The following is a 17,001-nucleotide window of genomic DNA, read 5'->3' on the forward strand; positions in this document are numbered from 1 at the left end:
ATTTTTTTAGTATAAGTTAGATTATTTCCATTATTTAATACAAGTTTTTGTGAGAAAGGGAAAACTATTTTAAGAATGTCACTGAGATCTATTTTTATGAGATAAATATAAGTATCCATATTAAAACCTTAGATCTGACTTAGATTTTAAACAGTGCATTTTTTAAAATTTATTTTAGGACATTTTTACTTTACCTAATAAATACATTTCTTCACGAAGGTCTGTGATACTTAATAATTCTGCATCCTGCTGCTGGCAGCTTTTTCTTGCTTGGTGCCATGTCAAAAGGGACTCTGAGTTTATTTGATAGCGTGTTTCTGTCACCGGATTTGTTTTCCAAAAGTTGTTGTGGGTGGTGTCTATAAAAGATGATACCAGCAATTTGACAAGATAATCATGTTTACTAACCCAGAAAACAAAATCTTTACTGCAGACTAAAACTATATAACTGTGTGATCTGACAATTTTAACATATCTTTTGTCTCACATAAATGTACTTTGTCCATTCAGTATTAAAAATATTTCAATCACATAATGAATTTTTTATCCTTACGAACCTAATTTTTCTACATTGACCCTCTTCCTTTTTATTTATGCAACTCATCTACTTCTCTCATATTTCAGTCCACATTAATCCACTCACTGATATATTCTACCTCTACAAGTACTTCTGTCTTCACCATACAGAAGTTTTGGTCTCCACACCCATTTCTTACCTTCAGATCCCTCCCATGCTCTTCCAGACCACCCAATAATACAGAAATTGCCATTTCCACACAGTCTCAAGTGAAGTGGGGATGAAGGTGCAGGGAATTTGTGTATGGAAGCACTGGAGCACTGAAGGCAGGTGAAAGTCACTGCCTGTGTCCTGCACCCTTCCCTCCTGTTCTGTCCTCCATCCTATAACACACCACAGTCTCCTGATACATCTCGCCTTCCTCATCCACTGCACTTCCTTTTGTCTTGAAACCCAGCCCTAGGGGCTTCCTCTTCCTCTATCCATCAGTCCCAGTCACCACCCTCAGAACACTCCCTGCAAGTACCAGTCCTGGGGACACTGTAGGACAGTGAGAGTGAAGAGCAGATGTCTCATTTCCTTGTTGCACAGCTCACCAGTGAACTAGGCTAGCCACAATTCAGCTTGTTGTCCAATGCTACTTCCACACCCCAACAACATTTTGACCATGACAGCGGATGATGCTTTTGCTTAACAGCTTTCCTGAGATTTTAATCAATAAGTTACCTTTTAATGGGCAGTTTCCAAACAACTGGTCTTTATCAAAATCTGAAGAAGTTGCACACCAGAGAGAGTCTGCATCATCCTTCCGAGGGATGCATTCAGCATACCATTTCCCCTGGTGCTTAAAAGGGAACACACAGGGTGCACCAAAGGCGTTTCCTCCCAGTGTATAGATTTCTATGGAGAAAAGCAGAGATCAATACTCAACAGTCAGCTGGCATCAGATGCTCACTACAGTCACCCTCATAGCCAGATTTCCATGGACAAAGCTGACTCATGCAAGGCTCAACACACCACTACTTTGTTACCCTGAACGTCTAAAAAGCTATTGTGCCAGTCAGGTTTGACTGTGGCAAAATATTCAAAACTAAGACTCTTCAATACTTAATTGGGCCTCAAATTAGTTTCTGTTTAACTTTGTCATTCTGGACTACCGTGTCAGAGGTCCCTGTGATTTAGCTTCTCCCATGGCATACATACTTCTCTCCTTAGATAATGTATACATTCTCTTTTTTAATTTTTTCCCTGCATGGTGGAAAAAACTTGGAAAGGAGGTATCACAATATTTTTATTAGTCTTCATGAGAAAAATCTATATCTTAAATTTGCAGGGACTCTGCTAGGAAGTGACTCTTCCATCACTCCTCAGTCTGTACAAAATTATGACAGACTTCATTCCTGTAGTATACAACAGCTGTAGTATACAACAAAAATTTATTCTAGTGTTATTTAAATTCCCAACATATCAGTGTCACAACAGAAAGGAGATTGATTACTTGATCCTGAATGCCCCCTCTACATAGCCCAAGAGCCATGAAATTGTCGGAAAAGGAGAACTTACTCTCTAAGGGTCCTTTTCCAGGATGATAAAACATTGCATCCTAAACCATTATGCACCATTTTTCCTTTTACTTTTTTCTGTCTTTTGTTTCTACTAGGCCTGGGAAGTACTACATAAATAATGTTAATGATGGATTACATCTATCTAAACTAGAAATTCACTTCTTAGAGATTATTAGTGGTCAAACCAAATAAAAGCAATAATAAAAACTAAACATAACACAATCATCTCTTCTACAAATTGATCAAACATATTTTACAACAGTCATAAATTTCATTTTGCTGTTGTTGTACAAACAGATTTCCCATTCTTCCTAATGCTTACATTATGGGCATTTGTCATTTTATTCTATAATTTGAAAGAATTGCACTTTACAAGTTATGCAGAAATGTATACAGTTATATTTGCTGAAAAATATACAGATACATTAACCTTTCACTTCTAAACCCTATTTATAATTAGCTCCTCTGCTGATGTCACTCTAAGAACATGGCTGCTGCCTGTCAAGTAGGCAGTGGAATGCTTTGGGTGAGGGCAGTCAAGTTACCAAGAAATAGAGATGGAATTTCAGTACTCACCCTCATAGCGCTGAGAGCACACATTGTCTGCACTTCCATGGATTTTCCACCTGCTCCCTTTGCTGGATACTTTGGACAGCCTGATTTTCTTCCCCTTCCCTTTGCCATAGTTGAGAAATAAATCCTTGCCGTGGGTTGCAAGTGTGTCATTTCTGCATTCCCACCACTGGAGTTCATTTGTCCTGTTGCAGGGTTCCAAGGTGACGGGAGCCTCGTCGTCCTTGGCCAGCACTCCCAGGCACAGCTTGAGTGCCACGCTCAGCAGCTGTGTGGGAGAGACCCACCTGAACTTCTGAAACACATCGTGCTCATCACAAGTGGTAGTTATGACTGAGCTGGAGTTCTGAGCTTGGGCACAGAGCTTGTTATCTTCGTTATAGATTGAAAATATTCCCCTACCTATAAAAAAAGATAATAATGAAAACAATTGAGGAGATGTTTCTTAGGAGATAAAGTCAGTTAGTTACTATAAGATAGTCTGCTACTAAAAAAAAACTCTGCTGAAACCAAAACAAAAACAAAAAATCAACCAACCAACCAACCAACCCAAACCAAACAAAAAAACCCCATAATAGTACACATACAGAAAGAAATCAAGGTAGATTAATTATTGGTATGAAGGATATCAATGAAAATATTCTTAAAGTGAAAAAACACAAAAGCTGAAAATAACAGCTCTTTCAAGGGAAATTGCTCTTCACATCCCTCCTGAAACCACAGTGGTCTAAAAATACATGTCAAAAATAACCTTCATTACCTCCCACTTCATAATTTCTTCAATGTTCCACCAAATCGTATTTAAATGGGCTTTAATTCTGCAAGTTAAAGGACCTTTTTGCTTTAGAGCTATTAAAAATTGTTTACATACTCAATATTAAATAATGTTTATATTTGGCTCAGAACAACATTGTGGTTTTCAGCTCTTCAAGAAAGTGGTGTATTTTTCATTTTTGGTTAATTAACTTGGAAATTTTTAGCAGCTGAGCAAAAAGTAATTTCTTCAAAGAGTTCTATTTGTAGGTTTGTCAGGAGGGAAGCCACAACTTGCAGCATCATCAGTTCTGAGCAGTTAAACTAAGCCAATATCCTAAGTGCTATTAATAACTACATTTGTAAATAGAAATGTGAAACACTGCACATCAGGGGCTTGTTTCTTAAGATCAGCTTCAACAAAAAGCCTGCTCCAGATCTTCACTCTTTTTGCAGCCCAGCCTGCATCCCATTGCTCCCTTCTAGGTGACAGGCAGCATCACCCAATCACTCAGCAGTGCCATCGAGATTTACACAAGATTTCTTGCCAAGGCCAGAATATTTAACGGGACTTTTGTAACCCTCCCACCCCAAAGCTGACAGGGAGTGGTTGAACAGCCTTGGTATTGTTATTCTGAAAGGCTATAGCCAGATAATATTTTCCCTGACAGAACTCTGGCTGCAGTGGTTCTTGGGAAGATTAGCAGAGGATGGGTTAGAGCTGGCTTGGTCTCACCCTAAAGCATGCACAGAAGAAATTGTCCTGTGGTGCATTGGCTGGTCCCTGCTGCCATTCAAGCAATAGTACTGGATTCCCAGAGTTCTCTAGCTGGGAACTTGCCATGGAAAAGCCAAAGCATCTTTTTTTTCCTCTCAGCAGTTGGAGGGTATGAAGTCTAATCGACAGGGTGAACTTTAAGGTCCTTCCTAAAGCTCTCAGCCTGGAAACGAGTTTTCAATATGCACCGATCAGTATACTATGGTCTATATGAGCTGCCAAAAAACTCAAATAACACATCAGTGATTCTGTGCATGCTGAGAGTTCACTGCTCTGTACTGAGCCCTTCTAGCCTCTGATGGAGTAAACTGAAATCAGCTTTTCATTCAGTTTTCTCAAGAATCAGCATGGCCAAGGTCATGGCCACATCTGCTGGCATATCCTTTCACTCATATACCATGTTGAAACCTGGGTTAAGGAAAGAGAATGCCTATGCAGATAGCACCAAAATTCAGAGCTGAACAAAACATTTTCAAATCGTATGCTGTGACTAGGTCTAAATTCACTGCCCACTAAGAGAGATAACTAGTACACATGTTAAAAAACTTGGAAACTTCCACACTCCAGCAGACAACAAAGACTTACCAGACATTTGAAGAGATGTACTAATGGAGAGAAGAAAAATCAGGGGCAAGTAGAGAGACATGGCAGATATTTCCCTCCTTTCTTCCCTTCACCTCGTATTGATCCTAAAGACCAAATCAGTGCCTTGCAAGAAAGCCCCACTGCACTGGAGTGGATTAACAAACCCTTTTTAAGACCCAACAGATACAGGGAAGTTCTGAGCTTCAAATAAGGAACTCTGTCATGTCACATGAGTAATTTTGAAATAATAGATTAATGAGTAAACTTTGCTTTCTAAGCTAGTTTTTTTACTGTATAAAAGTTTGCCATGGAAATAAAAGATTTAACAGGTAACATGTTAGTGTGGATTTTTTCAGAGATTCCTTATAATTCAGAATCATTATATTTACCAAAAGATGAGATTACTTTCTCATTTGCAGAAATAAACAAAAATAAGTAAAAAAGAAGATAAATATTTGTCAATACATGATGAAAAAAGTCAGAGTACAGAACTAGAATTTTCTATGTCTGAAATTCCACAGATAAGAAAAAAAGCTGTAGAACGTCAGATCTGTGTTCATCAGGAGACACCTATTCTTTCTTTTGCTCCATTCTTGAGAATATGCAGGAGTAATTACCCAACTGACAGTAGCAGCTGAAGAAATTTGGGAAAGAAAACACAATTCTAGGAAGAAGAGGACCTGTAACTGGAAAATACTGGATTTTCAATTATTGATAGTGAGGAAAACTAAACTGATGAGGAATACTTCCTAATTTTTCATCCCACTAGTCTGGGAAAGTTTGCACCCCATAAAACACCCTACAGGCATTCTGACAAAATTCTGATGTTTACTTGGATAAAACTTTCTCCATGATAGTTTAAAGAGCTAAAAAACTTAGAGCACGGGGAGGAGGAAAGGGACTCTTGAGAAAGTTTTACATCAGATTTTACAAATGGACTTTGAAAAAATTGATTCCTGTACCTCCAGGAGAGGCTAGTGTGGGATACCTCCCCCAGTATTGCATCTGCAGCAAAATTCCTGCTGCTGCAGGCAGTGAAAACCCTGGACAGCCACATGAAGATGTGGGATTTTGCTTCTATTACTCTGACTCAGGTGTACATGAGCGACCCAATGGGTCTGAAAATGTATGCAGGGAATTAGAGTAGAAAAAAGCCACAACAGTGAGGGAGAACAATGGGACATCAAGGCCAGCAGACATAGCAAGAGCAAAGCCATGCAAAGAAGGAAGCCTGAAAAGGATGCTGAGATCTGAGGAAAGTGAAAGAAATGAGAGCTGCTCTATAAAGCAGCAGAATCCAATTACTCAGTAAATTATGATCTATATGAAAGGATGGCTGCATTGAGCCTGGAGTCAAGCAATCTGATACTCCCCAACACCAGAGTGCTTGAACATGCAACCTCAGTTTTCCAATTTCCTTCCTTCCCTGCTCAGGACGGAGACAAACGTGTCTTCTTGTGCTGTATAAAACATCTCAGAATATCCAATTCTACCAGGAGGCAACAAGGACAATTACAACAGAGAAAAAGAAACTGGTTCTGTTCTGAACAAAAATCAGTGGTTGGTGAGGGACTGGTATTGATAATCTGTTGAGAGAGGCTGAAAATGAGTAAAACATACTAAAGTCAGCTTTACCTCAGTGTTTGTGTGTTTGTCTAAGCAGATTGCATCACAGCCCTCAAAGTGGAAAAGAAAACCAGAGGACTGTGAAGATGTGCTCCAGGATGTGCCTTTTGGCAGGGCACAGCCTGACATTTTAAAAGTGGCGAGGAACAAAAGCTGCTGGGGTTTGTGTTGAGTCAGCATTGTTCCTTTGGCACTCTGCTCCCAGGCAGGAAGTTACACTCACAGTGTGCAGATTCACCACCTTTCTTCTGAAGTCCAAACTTCTTCAGAGAAAAGGGGAAACGAGAATAAAACACAAGGGTATCAAGAAACATAGCAATGTGAAGAGACAAAACCTTACACATTATTGAATATTGCCATCAAATCATTCCTCAGGTGCCCACAGAAATGGATAGGTAAGGCCATTTGGATTCAAATGGATGCTTCCCTACATTCATTTAAAAAAAAAAAACACATTAAAATATGAAAGTAATTTTTTGACCATTTATCTTGCTATAACTTGATATAAGATTTCAACCCAGAATCCACACACATAGGGCTATCAGTTTCCAAGCTATAAACATTTATTTCTTTCAAGAAAACATACTCTAAACCTCAGTAGGAACATTCTAGCCTTAAAAAAAAAAAAAAGTGAACAACCTTTCTATTTTCATGCTACATAATGAATGGGTTTTTTTCTTCCATTTTTCTAAACCTGATTGAATATAGGAAATCTTAGCAGCATTTGAGGATTATAGATATAAACTTTAGGGATCAGTTAAAACATTTATTTGCTTTTCTATTCATATTCCCTTGTTCATACTATTCATCATCTTGTTTTTCAAGGAATTATATTCCTTGTTTTTACAGCAAGTAAATTTCTTAAAAGCAAGAACACAATTCTTCTGTGAATATATATGTGTGTGTATATATGTATATATATATATATGCAAAATACAGCCTGAGACAGACCTCCCCTAAGTAGTATCACCTACTTGGGACACAAAGTAAGAGATCACAAGAGCAACAGTTTGGTTCTAAGGCACCAATCCCAATATATATAGCAGTCAGTAGTAGAAAATGGTTGAAAGCTTTGGTGAAGGATCAGAAGACATAAGAGTGTGTCTATATGAACATGAATCATTTCTAATAAATCTTTTTTTCCAGTCAAATAGAGAAGCATATGTTACCTATCTCTGTTCCGAGGTAAAAGTTTTCCATTTGATCTTGTATTAATCAGATATTGTTTATTGTTCAAGCCTGTTTGTTTCTTTACCTTCTATTCAAAACCTTCTTTTAGAGTTTGTGTATAAAGATACTGTTTCTATTTAATCTTTTTAATGGGAAATGTGCTTCAATTCCATTGTCTTGAAATAGGAGGTACTGTAAGCCATGCAGCTTAAATTTCCTCCTCTTCTGAAAATCTTTCAAGTCTTTTTAACTCACACTCTTTCTAAAATGAGCAGGCTAAGTAGCTCCATCTTCAGAGTAAGGCTTCTTATTTGGAACTTCCTCTATTTTTTCTGTACCTGTTTGGACAGGAGAGCAGAACTGACACAGCATTTCACAGAAGCACCCACATCTACTGCCAGCGATTAACTAGCATGGCATTTTTAATTCTCTTCAACTCAGAGATTATGCTGAATTTCAGGAAAAATAAGTGGATGAATGAGCTCAGAACTGTCCAGGCTCCAGTATCTGGATTCCCTCCTTGACACTTTTTAGTGATGTACTCTGGAAGTATGGCAAAGAACCAGAAATGAGGCATCCCCTCTATTTTTATCTTCTTTGTAACCATAACTTGCATACATGTACAGGAATAAAGGTTATCTGGAAGAACGACTCAGTGTACAGATACCATTTTAAGTTTGTGCAGGGCCCAGAAGAGGACTGAGCTTCTTTTAGGTGAGACTGCACCTGTTTGTTGTTTGCTCAACAGCCAGCACAGTGAGGCTGGGATTCCAGTCAGGCTCTCTTGGCCTTTCATTGTCTGCTTCACATAAATTTCTACTGGCACTACTCCTCCATATAATTGAAAATAACATGATACCTGGTATCATTAATCAACCAGTCAAGAGCTTTCTGTCACAGGCCACATCAAATCGCACAAAAAAACATTAGAGGTACTGAACACTGAAAAAAAATGTGGTTAAACAACTCTGTTTTAAAAATGGAAACAACAATAGGAACAGAGCAAGGAAATAGTTGGGAGAAAGAGAGCAGAGCCAGTGAAAAGGAGTTCCTGGACAAATTTTCCCATCTTACCTACATATGTATGTAATTTAAGATTTTTACTAAATACTTCAACTCACATTTTTGTTTTGTCTTTAAGCAGATACTCCTGGGACAGATTCAGCCAAATATGGTAAATATAATACTCGATCACAACTTTTGCTAGAATATCTCCCCCGTGGTATTATCTCCTTTTTCACTTTATTGTGTCACAGTGTCTTATATAGATGAGACTATAAAATACAAACCTATGTTAAAAATCAAAGATAGTTATTTTTTATTTCACAGAGAAAAATCTGAAACCACAAAAATCAATCCTTGCAAACCTTTCTCTGCAAGTGAGGAATCATGCATGATTTACATTTTACGGGATCTACAAAAATTAGGAATATAAACTCCTTGGGGAATATAAGATGTCCATAAATAGCAACTGATTTAACCATTTTAGAAAGTAAATAAAATCAGTAGAAACTATTACATTGGTAAAGCTAAATTGTTCTTTACTTGCAGCACACATCCCACAAATCGATGCTACTTATTGAGAAGCTGTAGAGAGCAGTACCAGCACGAGATCACCATAACAGCTGTGCAGAAACCTTCTGCTCCTAGAAACCTTCAGAACATGCACAGGCAATTTTCCTCCCTCTCCTCAGTCACTGTTGCCTGATAAGAAGGAAGTTTTGTCATGACCTTCAGCACCTCTCACCAACAAAGCCACTTGTGGCCAGCCAAAACTGGCACCTATTATCAGACACATTTTCCCTCTTTCCCACATTTCCAGAGGTCTGCCTCCAGATTTTACCTGATTAAATCCTAGAATACATAAACTACAAGTACTACATTCTTGGTTTTCTTTGTTGTATGAAGTTGTGGAAGCTGAAATATCATAAAGGTATTTTTCCCCATGTGGTTCAAAAGGGAAATATGCCCAAATACAGACTTACCCTGTAGTAACTATGCCTGCACTTAAGTCTATGGGAATACTTGAAAGATGGTAGAATTAGAGGATGTTTACTGAATAGCTTTGAGTATCTGTGCAATAGCATGGGTTAAAATAAATCTGATGCATAAACATCAAATCTTGTCTGCATTCCTCAAGTGGATTTATCTACATTTTTCTTTATTTTATCCATTTCTATTGTTCCATTTAAAAATTAGTCAACATTATCACTCTTCTTAAGATACACATTCACCAATGTCATCATCAAATCCTGAGACCTGAAATCTTTCACCTTATATAATGGCTATAAAATAAAGTAACTGCAGTTACTTCATGTGTCTGACATTACACACACACAGAAACAGGCTATTACAGTAATTGCACATGAGAAAATACCTTTGGCTTCATTCTAATTGCATAATTTTAATAAAACAAGGCACATTTTATTTTATTACATTACATTTAATATTACACATTACATTAAACTTCCTTTTGTTACATTACAGGGTTGCATGTTCATTCTGCTCTATGTTGGTCACAAGATCCTTTGTGTCACTAATTGCAGGAACTGCATCACCATTAAAATACAAATTATTCTCAAAGCTGTCATTTGTTGGTAAGCAATTCTTTCTTCTTTTGTAGAAGAGATATCCTGCAAGGCCACTTCCAACTAGGATGATGACACCAACAATAACTATAACTCCTGTTTTGCTGTGATTTAGGGTAGAGGCCTTGTCATCTTTTGTCATTGCTGAAAACAAATAGGAAGAAATCAAGAAAATGCTACATACTCTTTATCTTTATCTGATTACTGGAAACAAGTTATTTAGAATGCATGATCTTTTAAGGAAAAGGGGTTCATTTATTTCAAAGTAATGAGAAGAGAATGTAGTAACATAAAATAACTTGATTTTAAATCACTAATATTGTGTGCTATATAACAAATTATTTTTTTTTACTCTGCATTTGGAGATGCACCCAAATAATGTCATCCTAGGAAACAGGTACAGTACTTAGGTGTATCAAAAAATTTAAGTGGTATAATACAGAACAGAATTTTTTTGGTTTATGATCTTAATGTGGAACTAATTTCTAGGCGTTTTTTACTTGAAAGACAATATACTTACCCATTGTAGGTATTTCAGCGGGTGGCATTTCAGATGCTGGTAGCATTTCAGTTTCTGGAACTTGAAAACATTAAAAAAATTATATTATTATATTATTTATTTCTACATCATTTATTATTTATTTCTATATTTTGGAACATACTGAGAATCATGCTCAGAAAAATATATGGTAATAAACCATATAGTGTGAAAACACTTGGGTTTAGTTAATACAAAATTGTATATGCCTAAGGAGTATCAAAAAGCTCCATGAAGACTGATCCAGACATCAGAGTGAAACCACAAGTAAATATATGCAGCATCTTGAGGATAGACATGGTCAAACATAATCCTTAATACAATTAAAAATTCTTGCAGTACTTATTATATAAACAAAGAAAGTGTAATAAATTTGGTTTGCCAAGAGTTTTTGATGCCTTGACTGCACAGACACTTGAAATCACTCATGAACTTCACAGTGTCCTAGCAGGTACCACATCTGAACTAAAAGGTTTGTGTCTCATTTAAATTTTAACATCTGGACCATGAAATTTGTCTTGCTGGGTAAATGGGCCATCATTTAAGATTAAGGTCTTTATTTTGCCACATGGATATAAAATCAGTTTATTACTAAATCTTGAATCAATGCATTATGTTTCATTCTGAAAAAGGTGAGCTCAGGAATTTAAATTACTTTTGCCAGTCCCCATTTACATCTTTTCCAGAGTGCTGCCTAGTGACAGAGAGAGGGTGTGGGCACCACTGTGCAACACAGATGCTCCCTCTCAATATCAAGAAACACTTTTTCACTGTGAGGGTGACTGAGCACTGGCACAGGCTGCCCAGGGAGGTTGTGAATTTCCATCCTTGGATTGTCACTACAGGTCCTTATAAGAAGTCCCTTTCAGCTCTCTCCTGAGCCCCCTTTAGGTGGTCTAAGGTCTCCCTAGAGCCTTCTCTTCTCCAGGCTGAGACTTCCTCACTCATGAAATAAAGTTATATACTTTATGGAATAGACCTGCTCCAGAACTCTCAAATTACTATGGTAAAAATTAGCTAAATAAATGAAACAGAAAACAATGTCTATTTTATGGGAAGACTTCAGTCGTGATTTTGTGTTTCAGTCTCTTCAGAAAACAGCAAACATAAGCAGCAATAGCCAGTGCATCTCAGTAAAACCATGCTTCTGATGCTCCATTTATTGGTCTGTAGCTATTTAATAGTTTGTTAAATTTAATAACTTAAATTTGGCACATGGAGCATTGTCACAGTTCTGAAAAATTATGACAATGTAGGACTAGATTGCATCCTGTTTCAGGGTGAGTGACTATATAATCCTTTCATTGACACTGGAATTAGGTGGAATCCATGGTATTCCAGGTCAGTAGACTAGACTGGCTGAAGCTAATCCTAGAAAAAAGTGACTAGCTTTCATCTGCTTCAGCTCTTTGCAATGGCTCAGCATCAAAACGGGTGAATGCCAGTAGCAGCACAAATAGTTAAACTAAGTGGTCAAAAAGGAACAGTGGTGATTTATTTTAAAACATCTATGAATTTCTGTCACTGGCATTGCAAAAAAGATAGGTAAGTAGACTCTGAAAGGGTGGATATACTGAGATTTTGCAGTGCTTCCTGTAAAAGACACAGTCATCATTACAAGCATTTGAGTAAGTAAGAATGATTTTGCGTGAGACCAAATTTACAGAAAGGATAGCAGAAATTCTCTCGTTTCCAGTATTGTAGAGGAAGTGGGTATATTTCAGCTACACATTTCAACCTTCTTAGGAAGCATAAGTAAGAGATTTTGGCATTGCAATATATGCTGAAAGAAGTTATTATGATGACTTTTAGGAATACATATGCACAAGATGTCCATACTGTCAAATTTGCACATTCAGTTATTTCAGGACACCATCAGTTTAGCACGTTCAAGCTATGCTATTTGCTTTGCTTTTCATTCATTCATCTTTTCACTACAGGAGGAAACAGAGACAAAAGATATCAAGCTGTTAAATAATTCATGCTTCATAAATACTCAATTCATAGAAACACTACGTCATATTCAGGAAACATGTGCACATGAAACTGGCAGAGGGAAATTAACAATAGCTACTCCACAGGCGCAGTGGAGGGGATTCCCTGAGGAATATGTTTGCATACAGGTGAGATAGATTTGTGTATGCAAGGAATGGTCCTTACATTGTGATTTCTCAACAATTGTTGATAGAAAACACACAAACTTGTCAAGTGTATACACTAGGTACAGTAAAGATATGAACATAGTCTTTTAAAAGCAATTCTTAAGGGACTTGACTACTATCCAGAATTATTTTCTGATAAGAGTAATTCTGTCTTTTTGTTGGCATAGAAATGTGCATCCTTTGGCATTTATAAAAATTCAGAACATCCAGCTGAAATGCATTGTGTGTAATGGCCATCTACTAATATTAGCATACAGAGCATAATCCATACATAAAACTGATTCATAAATGCAGCACTTACTTTTTGGCTTTTTACAAATATATCCTTTGTAGGAAGAGCAATAGAAATTATTCCAATACCCAGAGTCTGCATACATTTCAACGCAGTGCTCATTTAGTTGAGCAGAAGGTTCTCCAGCATTCCAGTTGACAAAATTCACTGCAGTGCTGTCTAGCCACAACCAATGTCCTAATTGAAAAAATATTGAATACAGAAAAAAAGGATAGTACTAATTTCCATACTGACACCTTCACGTGCTCCATATTTATTGCCTTTGTGAGAAATTTACTTGTCATCACTTTTGGAAACAGACCAATAGTTTTGGAAACTATTTACTTCTGACAAAACATGTTGCCCCTAAATTTTTATGCAAATGATACAATATCAAATTTTGGAAAATAGCAGACAAATCTGGCTTATGGTGTTGCAAAGGCAACACAGTTCCAAGAAGAATCTCCCACAAATCATAGCAATGGTACAGTTTCAATTATTTATTCCAATTGTAGAAATAAGTGATGTTAAAATAGAACTTAACTTAAAATATAACTTAACTTGACCAGAATGCTCTTTATTTCACTAATTTGTATGAAGGTTTTGTGTCACTCTTTTCAAAGCCCACACTGAAGTCTTTCTTGGCCCAAATTTATTCCATTTGTTTTCCAGTTTCTGCTCCTTTCTACAAGCTTTACACACACAATTTTCCTTTTTATAGATCTCCTTCCAAAATCTTGTGATCACTGTAGCTCAACTATGCTTGAGACTTTCTGCTTCTTCCTTCCGGTTCCTTTTTTCTTTCTTTCTTTTAATAGTGCTATTTATTTAGAATAAATGTACTCTTTGTGACTTTAAGTTGTACTCAAGCAAATTCTTAGACTCAGCATGAAAATTGTATTTTGATGTCTTAAAAAATTCTACATATTTTGCTTTTGTTTTGTTGGTGTTTTTTTTAATAATTCCTGACACCCTTTGTGTGAGGATATGGCAACTGAAAACAATCTGTAAACACACATAAAGGTATGAAATTTAGCTATGAGTTATGCTGAAATTGCTGTATTCACCATCTAGAGCTACAATGAAGAGCTGAAGAGCTCTTGTGTTTATAATCACTGTAAGAAGTGTGCTGTTCTACATTGCTCTAGAACCACTTTAAGAAACATTTTTTGTGTCAATTAACCACATGAGTAAACCTCAGCTTTCCTCTATGTGCCATGCATATAAATGACTACTCTCAAATTCTTTCCTTTACCAAAAATTTTCGCTATTCCTGGTTAAGATTCAAGCAATGTAATTAAAAGTCATCTTATCCCTAAGAGGTTTGTCATTCAGCTGCTTGGGTAGGCAGGTGTAAAAGAAATCTTCCAAAATTCAAGAAAACCCCACGTCAAGTCACCTGAACTATTTTGCAACCTTGCCACTGACAGTCACACTGGCAGTTTTTTCCCGAACAGCACAAGACTGTACTTTAAAGCCTACCGTAAGGATAGACGTATCTGTCTAATTGAATATTAATTGCATTCATGTGAAAGCAATAATCCTGAAATTTAGGATTTAATTAAAGCAGCCTGTTGACTATTCTGTCTTGCTTTAGCTTCCTTATTACTGAAGTACAAGGTGAAATTTTCAACACTCATTTCAAATAGTTTGCAGTAATTATTCATTAAAAAATAAAGATGTTAAAAGTAGAGAAAGTACCATCCACATTTCTATACATTCCTGTCCAAAATGTTGATGTTTTCCCGTCAAGTGGTTCAAGGTTGTAGGTCAGAAAGCTGGATTCAGCTGAGTCTTCAATCGAGACCAAAGAGGCACCTGGAAGACCCAGGGAAAGAAAAATCTCTTAGAGGTGTTTCACAGTGGAAAGCATTCTCATTGTCCTGTCAGCAAACTACTTCATGAGAACCCAGGAACAAACCCGAGTATCAGAAAAGAGAGGGAGAATCTTCTCAGCCAGTACCAGGTGTCTACATTTGCCATGGGTTTCCCTGGCAGGTTTTTATTCACCACATGTCAACATATACTTCTAGTGAAGATAAAGCCATAATCAATTCTGCTGGACAGTGAGTGAGATCTCTGCATAACCTAATGGGAGACCAGACACCTGAGTCACATTGCCACCAATGCCATAAACAACAGTGCTACAGATATACATAGTCCAGCATAATCAATCTTCAGCCTCTCCCAAAGAAGGAAGCTGAGAGAATGAAACTGCACAATAGCCCTAGTTTAGTCATATATTACCCAGACTAAACAGCTTTCACTCCAGTGGCATGAAACTGCAATAATCAGTGGAGAAATCAGATCAATACAAAAGATAAAAATTCCATTAAGCTTTAGTGACCGCTGTGGATGAAGCTGTTTATCTGCAATCAGGTTCAAAGTACAAGTTTTCCACTTCCATGATCTTCACTCCAGGCCACACAGCTCCTCTCATGCCTGGTCCCACATGTGTGAGACACAGTGTGGGCCATTGGTAGACAGAGATTTTCCATTATCTCCCAAATTAAGGCAATAATTGGATGCAACTGTCTTGTCCAACACTTCGACTATCCTCAAAATCACAAAAACACATAACACATGTTCAGCTTTCCACAGTCAGGAAAACAATTCAGGAATATGTGCTCATAAAGTAGGATACTCACCTAATCTAAGACATTCTAAAGATGCCTGGGCCCAGTTTCTTGAAGATGAAGATTCAATGTAGTAGCAATGACCTCGGAAAGGGAGCCAAGACCTGTGTCCTTCTGATTCAGGACACTTTCCTGGAAGCTGAGGGGGCTCAGTGGGAGCTTGAACTGATTAAAAATAGTTTTAAAAAAAAACATGTGACTACTCCCTTACATTCACTACCTATTGATTTTTGAGGGTTTTGATATTGCAAGTTTATTCAATAGTAGAATAAATAGCAGAGCTATGTGAGTCCAAGCTTTGCAAAATTTATCTAACGTTATTGATATAAAATGATAGCTATTCAGTCACACTAGTCCTTTCTATGTGTTTACCCTAATTTTAAAGTAGCCCATTTCAACCTAAGTAAATTCTAATGATTTCATCCATTTAGCTCTTAAAATAAGCCCCAGCATCTCTAATGAGATATTGATTGTAATTACAAAGGTCAGATTCAAGTTCTTACCATCAGACTTTTTGCAAACAGAGAAGTAACTTTCATTGCAGAATCCTGTTTTCCAGACTCCAGTAATGTCAAGATAGACACAGCCTATTTTTTGCTTTGGCTCCCCTTCACCCCATTTTGTGTACTTCATTCTCCAGTTATCAATCCATTCATAGCGCTCATTGGTCTAAGAAATAAACACATACACTGGAATGATTAAACTTACCCTGGAATGATTAAACTCTATCAATCTACTCTGTCTATGTGGCACTTTGTGCTAACAGGATTGGAGCAAGCTTTTCTTAGAAACAAATAACAAATATAAATGGCTCAAACTTTGACATTTTTGTTGTGACAAATGGCTATTTATTGAGAAATACAGCAGTGCAGTAAGTACTTTTCAGCAAAAGGAAACACAAAGTAACATTGACGTAATGTTAAAATTAACAATACCTTTAATTTGGGACTAATAACAATTTAATTTAAAATAATTTGTGGGAGTAGGAGTGAAATCTGATGACTAATTTTTGCACTAGTTCTTTCCCCAGAAGTTTGAAGACACATAGTTTACTTTAATTTGAAATAAATTTAAAACCGTAATCATTTCCCACCAAAGCTGGTTAACTCAGTGATTCATACTGGTGATTAATGTTAGAGGCATCTTTAGATTTTTGGGAAGTGGTGTGTTATGTTCATATGTTTGGGTTTTTTTCACTGGCTCAGCCAAATCAAGTGTGTTGGACAAGTGTCTGTGCCA

At 37.0% G+C, this 17,001-nt stretch overlaps 2 protein-coding genes across 2 annotated transcripts in view; both read right to left on the minus strand.

Annotated features, from left to right (window-relative positions):
• Nucleotides 1-4,929, minus strand: part of LOC106863718 (macrophage mannose receptor 1-like) — a 29,286-nt gene extending 24,357 nt beyond the window's left edge. Inside the window, exons 1-4 of the mRNA XM_014893269.2 lie at nucleotides 4,772-4,929; nucleotides 2,659-3,057; nucleotides 1,244-1,417; nucleotides 195-359 (exon numbers count right to left, since the gene is read on the minus strand). Of these exons, the coding sequence (XP_014748755.1) occupies nucleotides 195-359; nucleotides 1,244-1,417; nucleotides 2,659-3,057; nucleotides 4,772-4,832 (799 nt within the window). The 5' untranslated portion in view covers nucleotides 4,833-4,929. The remainder of the gene's footprint in view (nucleotides 1-194; nucleotides 360-1,243; nucleotides 1,418-2,658; nucleotides 3,058-4,771) is intronic.
• Nucleotides 4,930-8,861: 3,932 nt separating this feature from the next.
• The window catches only part of LOC106863716 (mannose receptor C-type 1), a 52,550-nt gene continuing 44,410 nt past the window's right edge, over nucleotides 8,862-17,001 (minus strand). Inside the window, exons 25-30 of the mRNA XM_014893268.2 lie at nucleotides 16,266-16,431; nucleotides 15,775-15,927; nucleotides 14,828-14,944; nucleotides 13,157-13,324; nucleotides 10,676-10,735; nucleotides 8,862-10,299 (exon numbers count right to left, since the gene is read on the minus strand). Of these exons, the coding sequence (XP_014748754.2) occupies nucleotides 10,049-10,299; nucleotides 10,676-10,735; nucleotides 13,157-13,324; nucleotides 14,828-14,944; nucleotides 15,775-15,927; nucleotides 16,266-16,431 (915 nt within the window). The 3' untranslated portion in view covers nucleotides 8,862-10,048. The remainder of the gene's footprint in view (nucleotides 10,300-10,675; nucleotides 10,736-13,156; nucleotides 13,325-14,827; nucleotides 14,945-15,774; nucleotides 15,928-16,265; nucleotides 16,432-17,001) is intronic.

Source organism: Sturnus vulgaris, chromosome 1 (assembly GCF_052056855.1).
Source record: "Sturnus vulgaris isolate bStuVul1 chromosome 1, bStuVul1.hap1, whole genome shotgun sequence".
NCBI lineage: Eukaryota > Metazoa > Chordata > Aves > Passeriformes > Sturnidae > Sturnus > Sturnus vulgaris.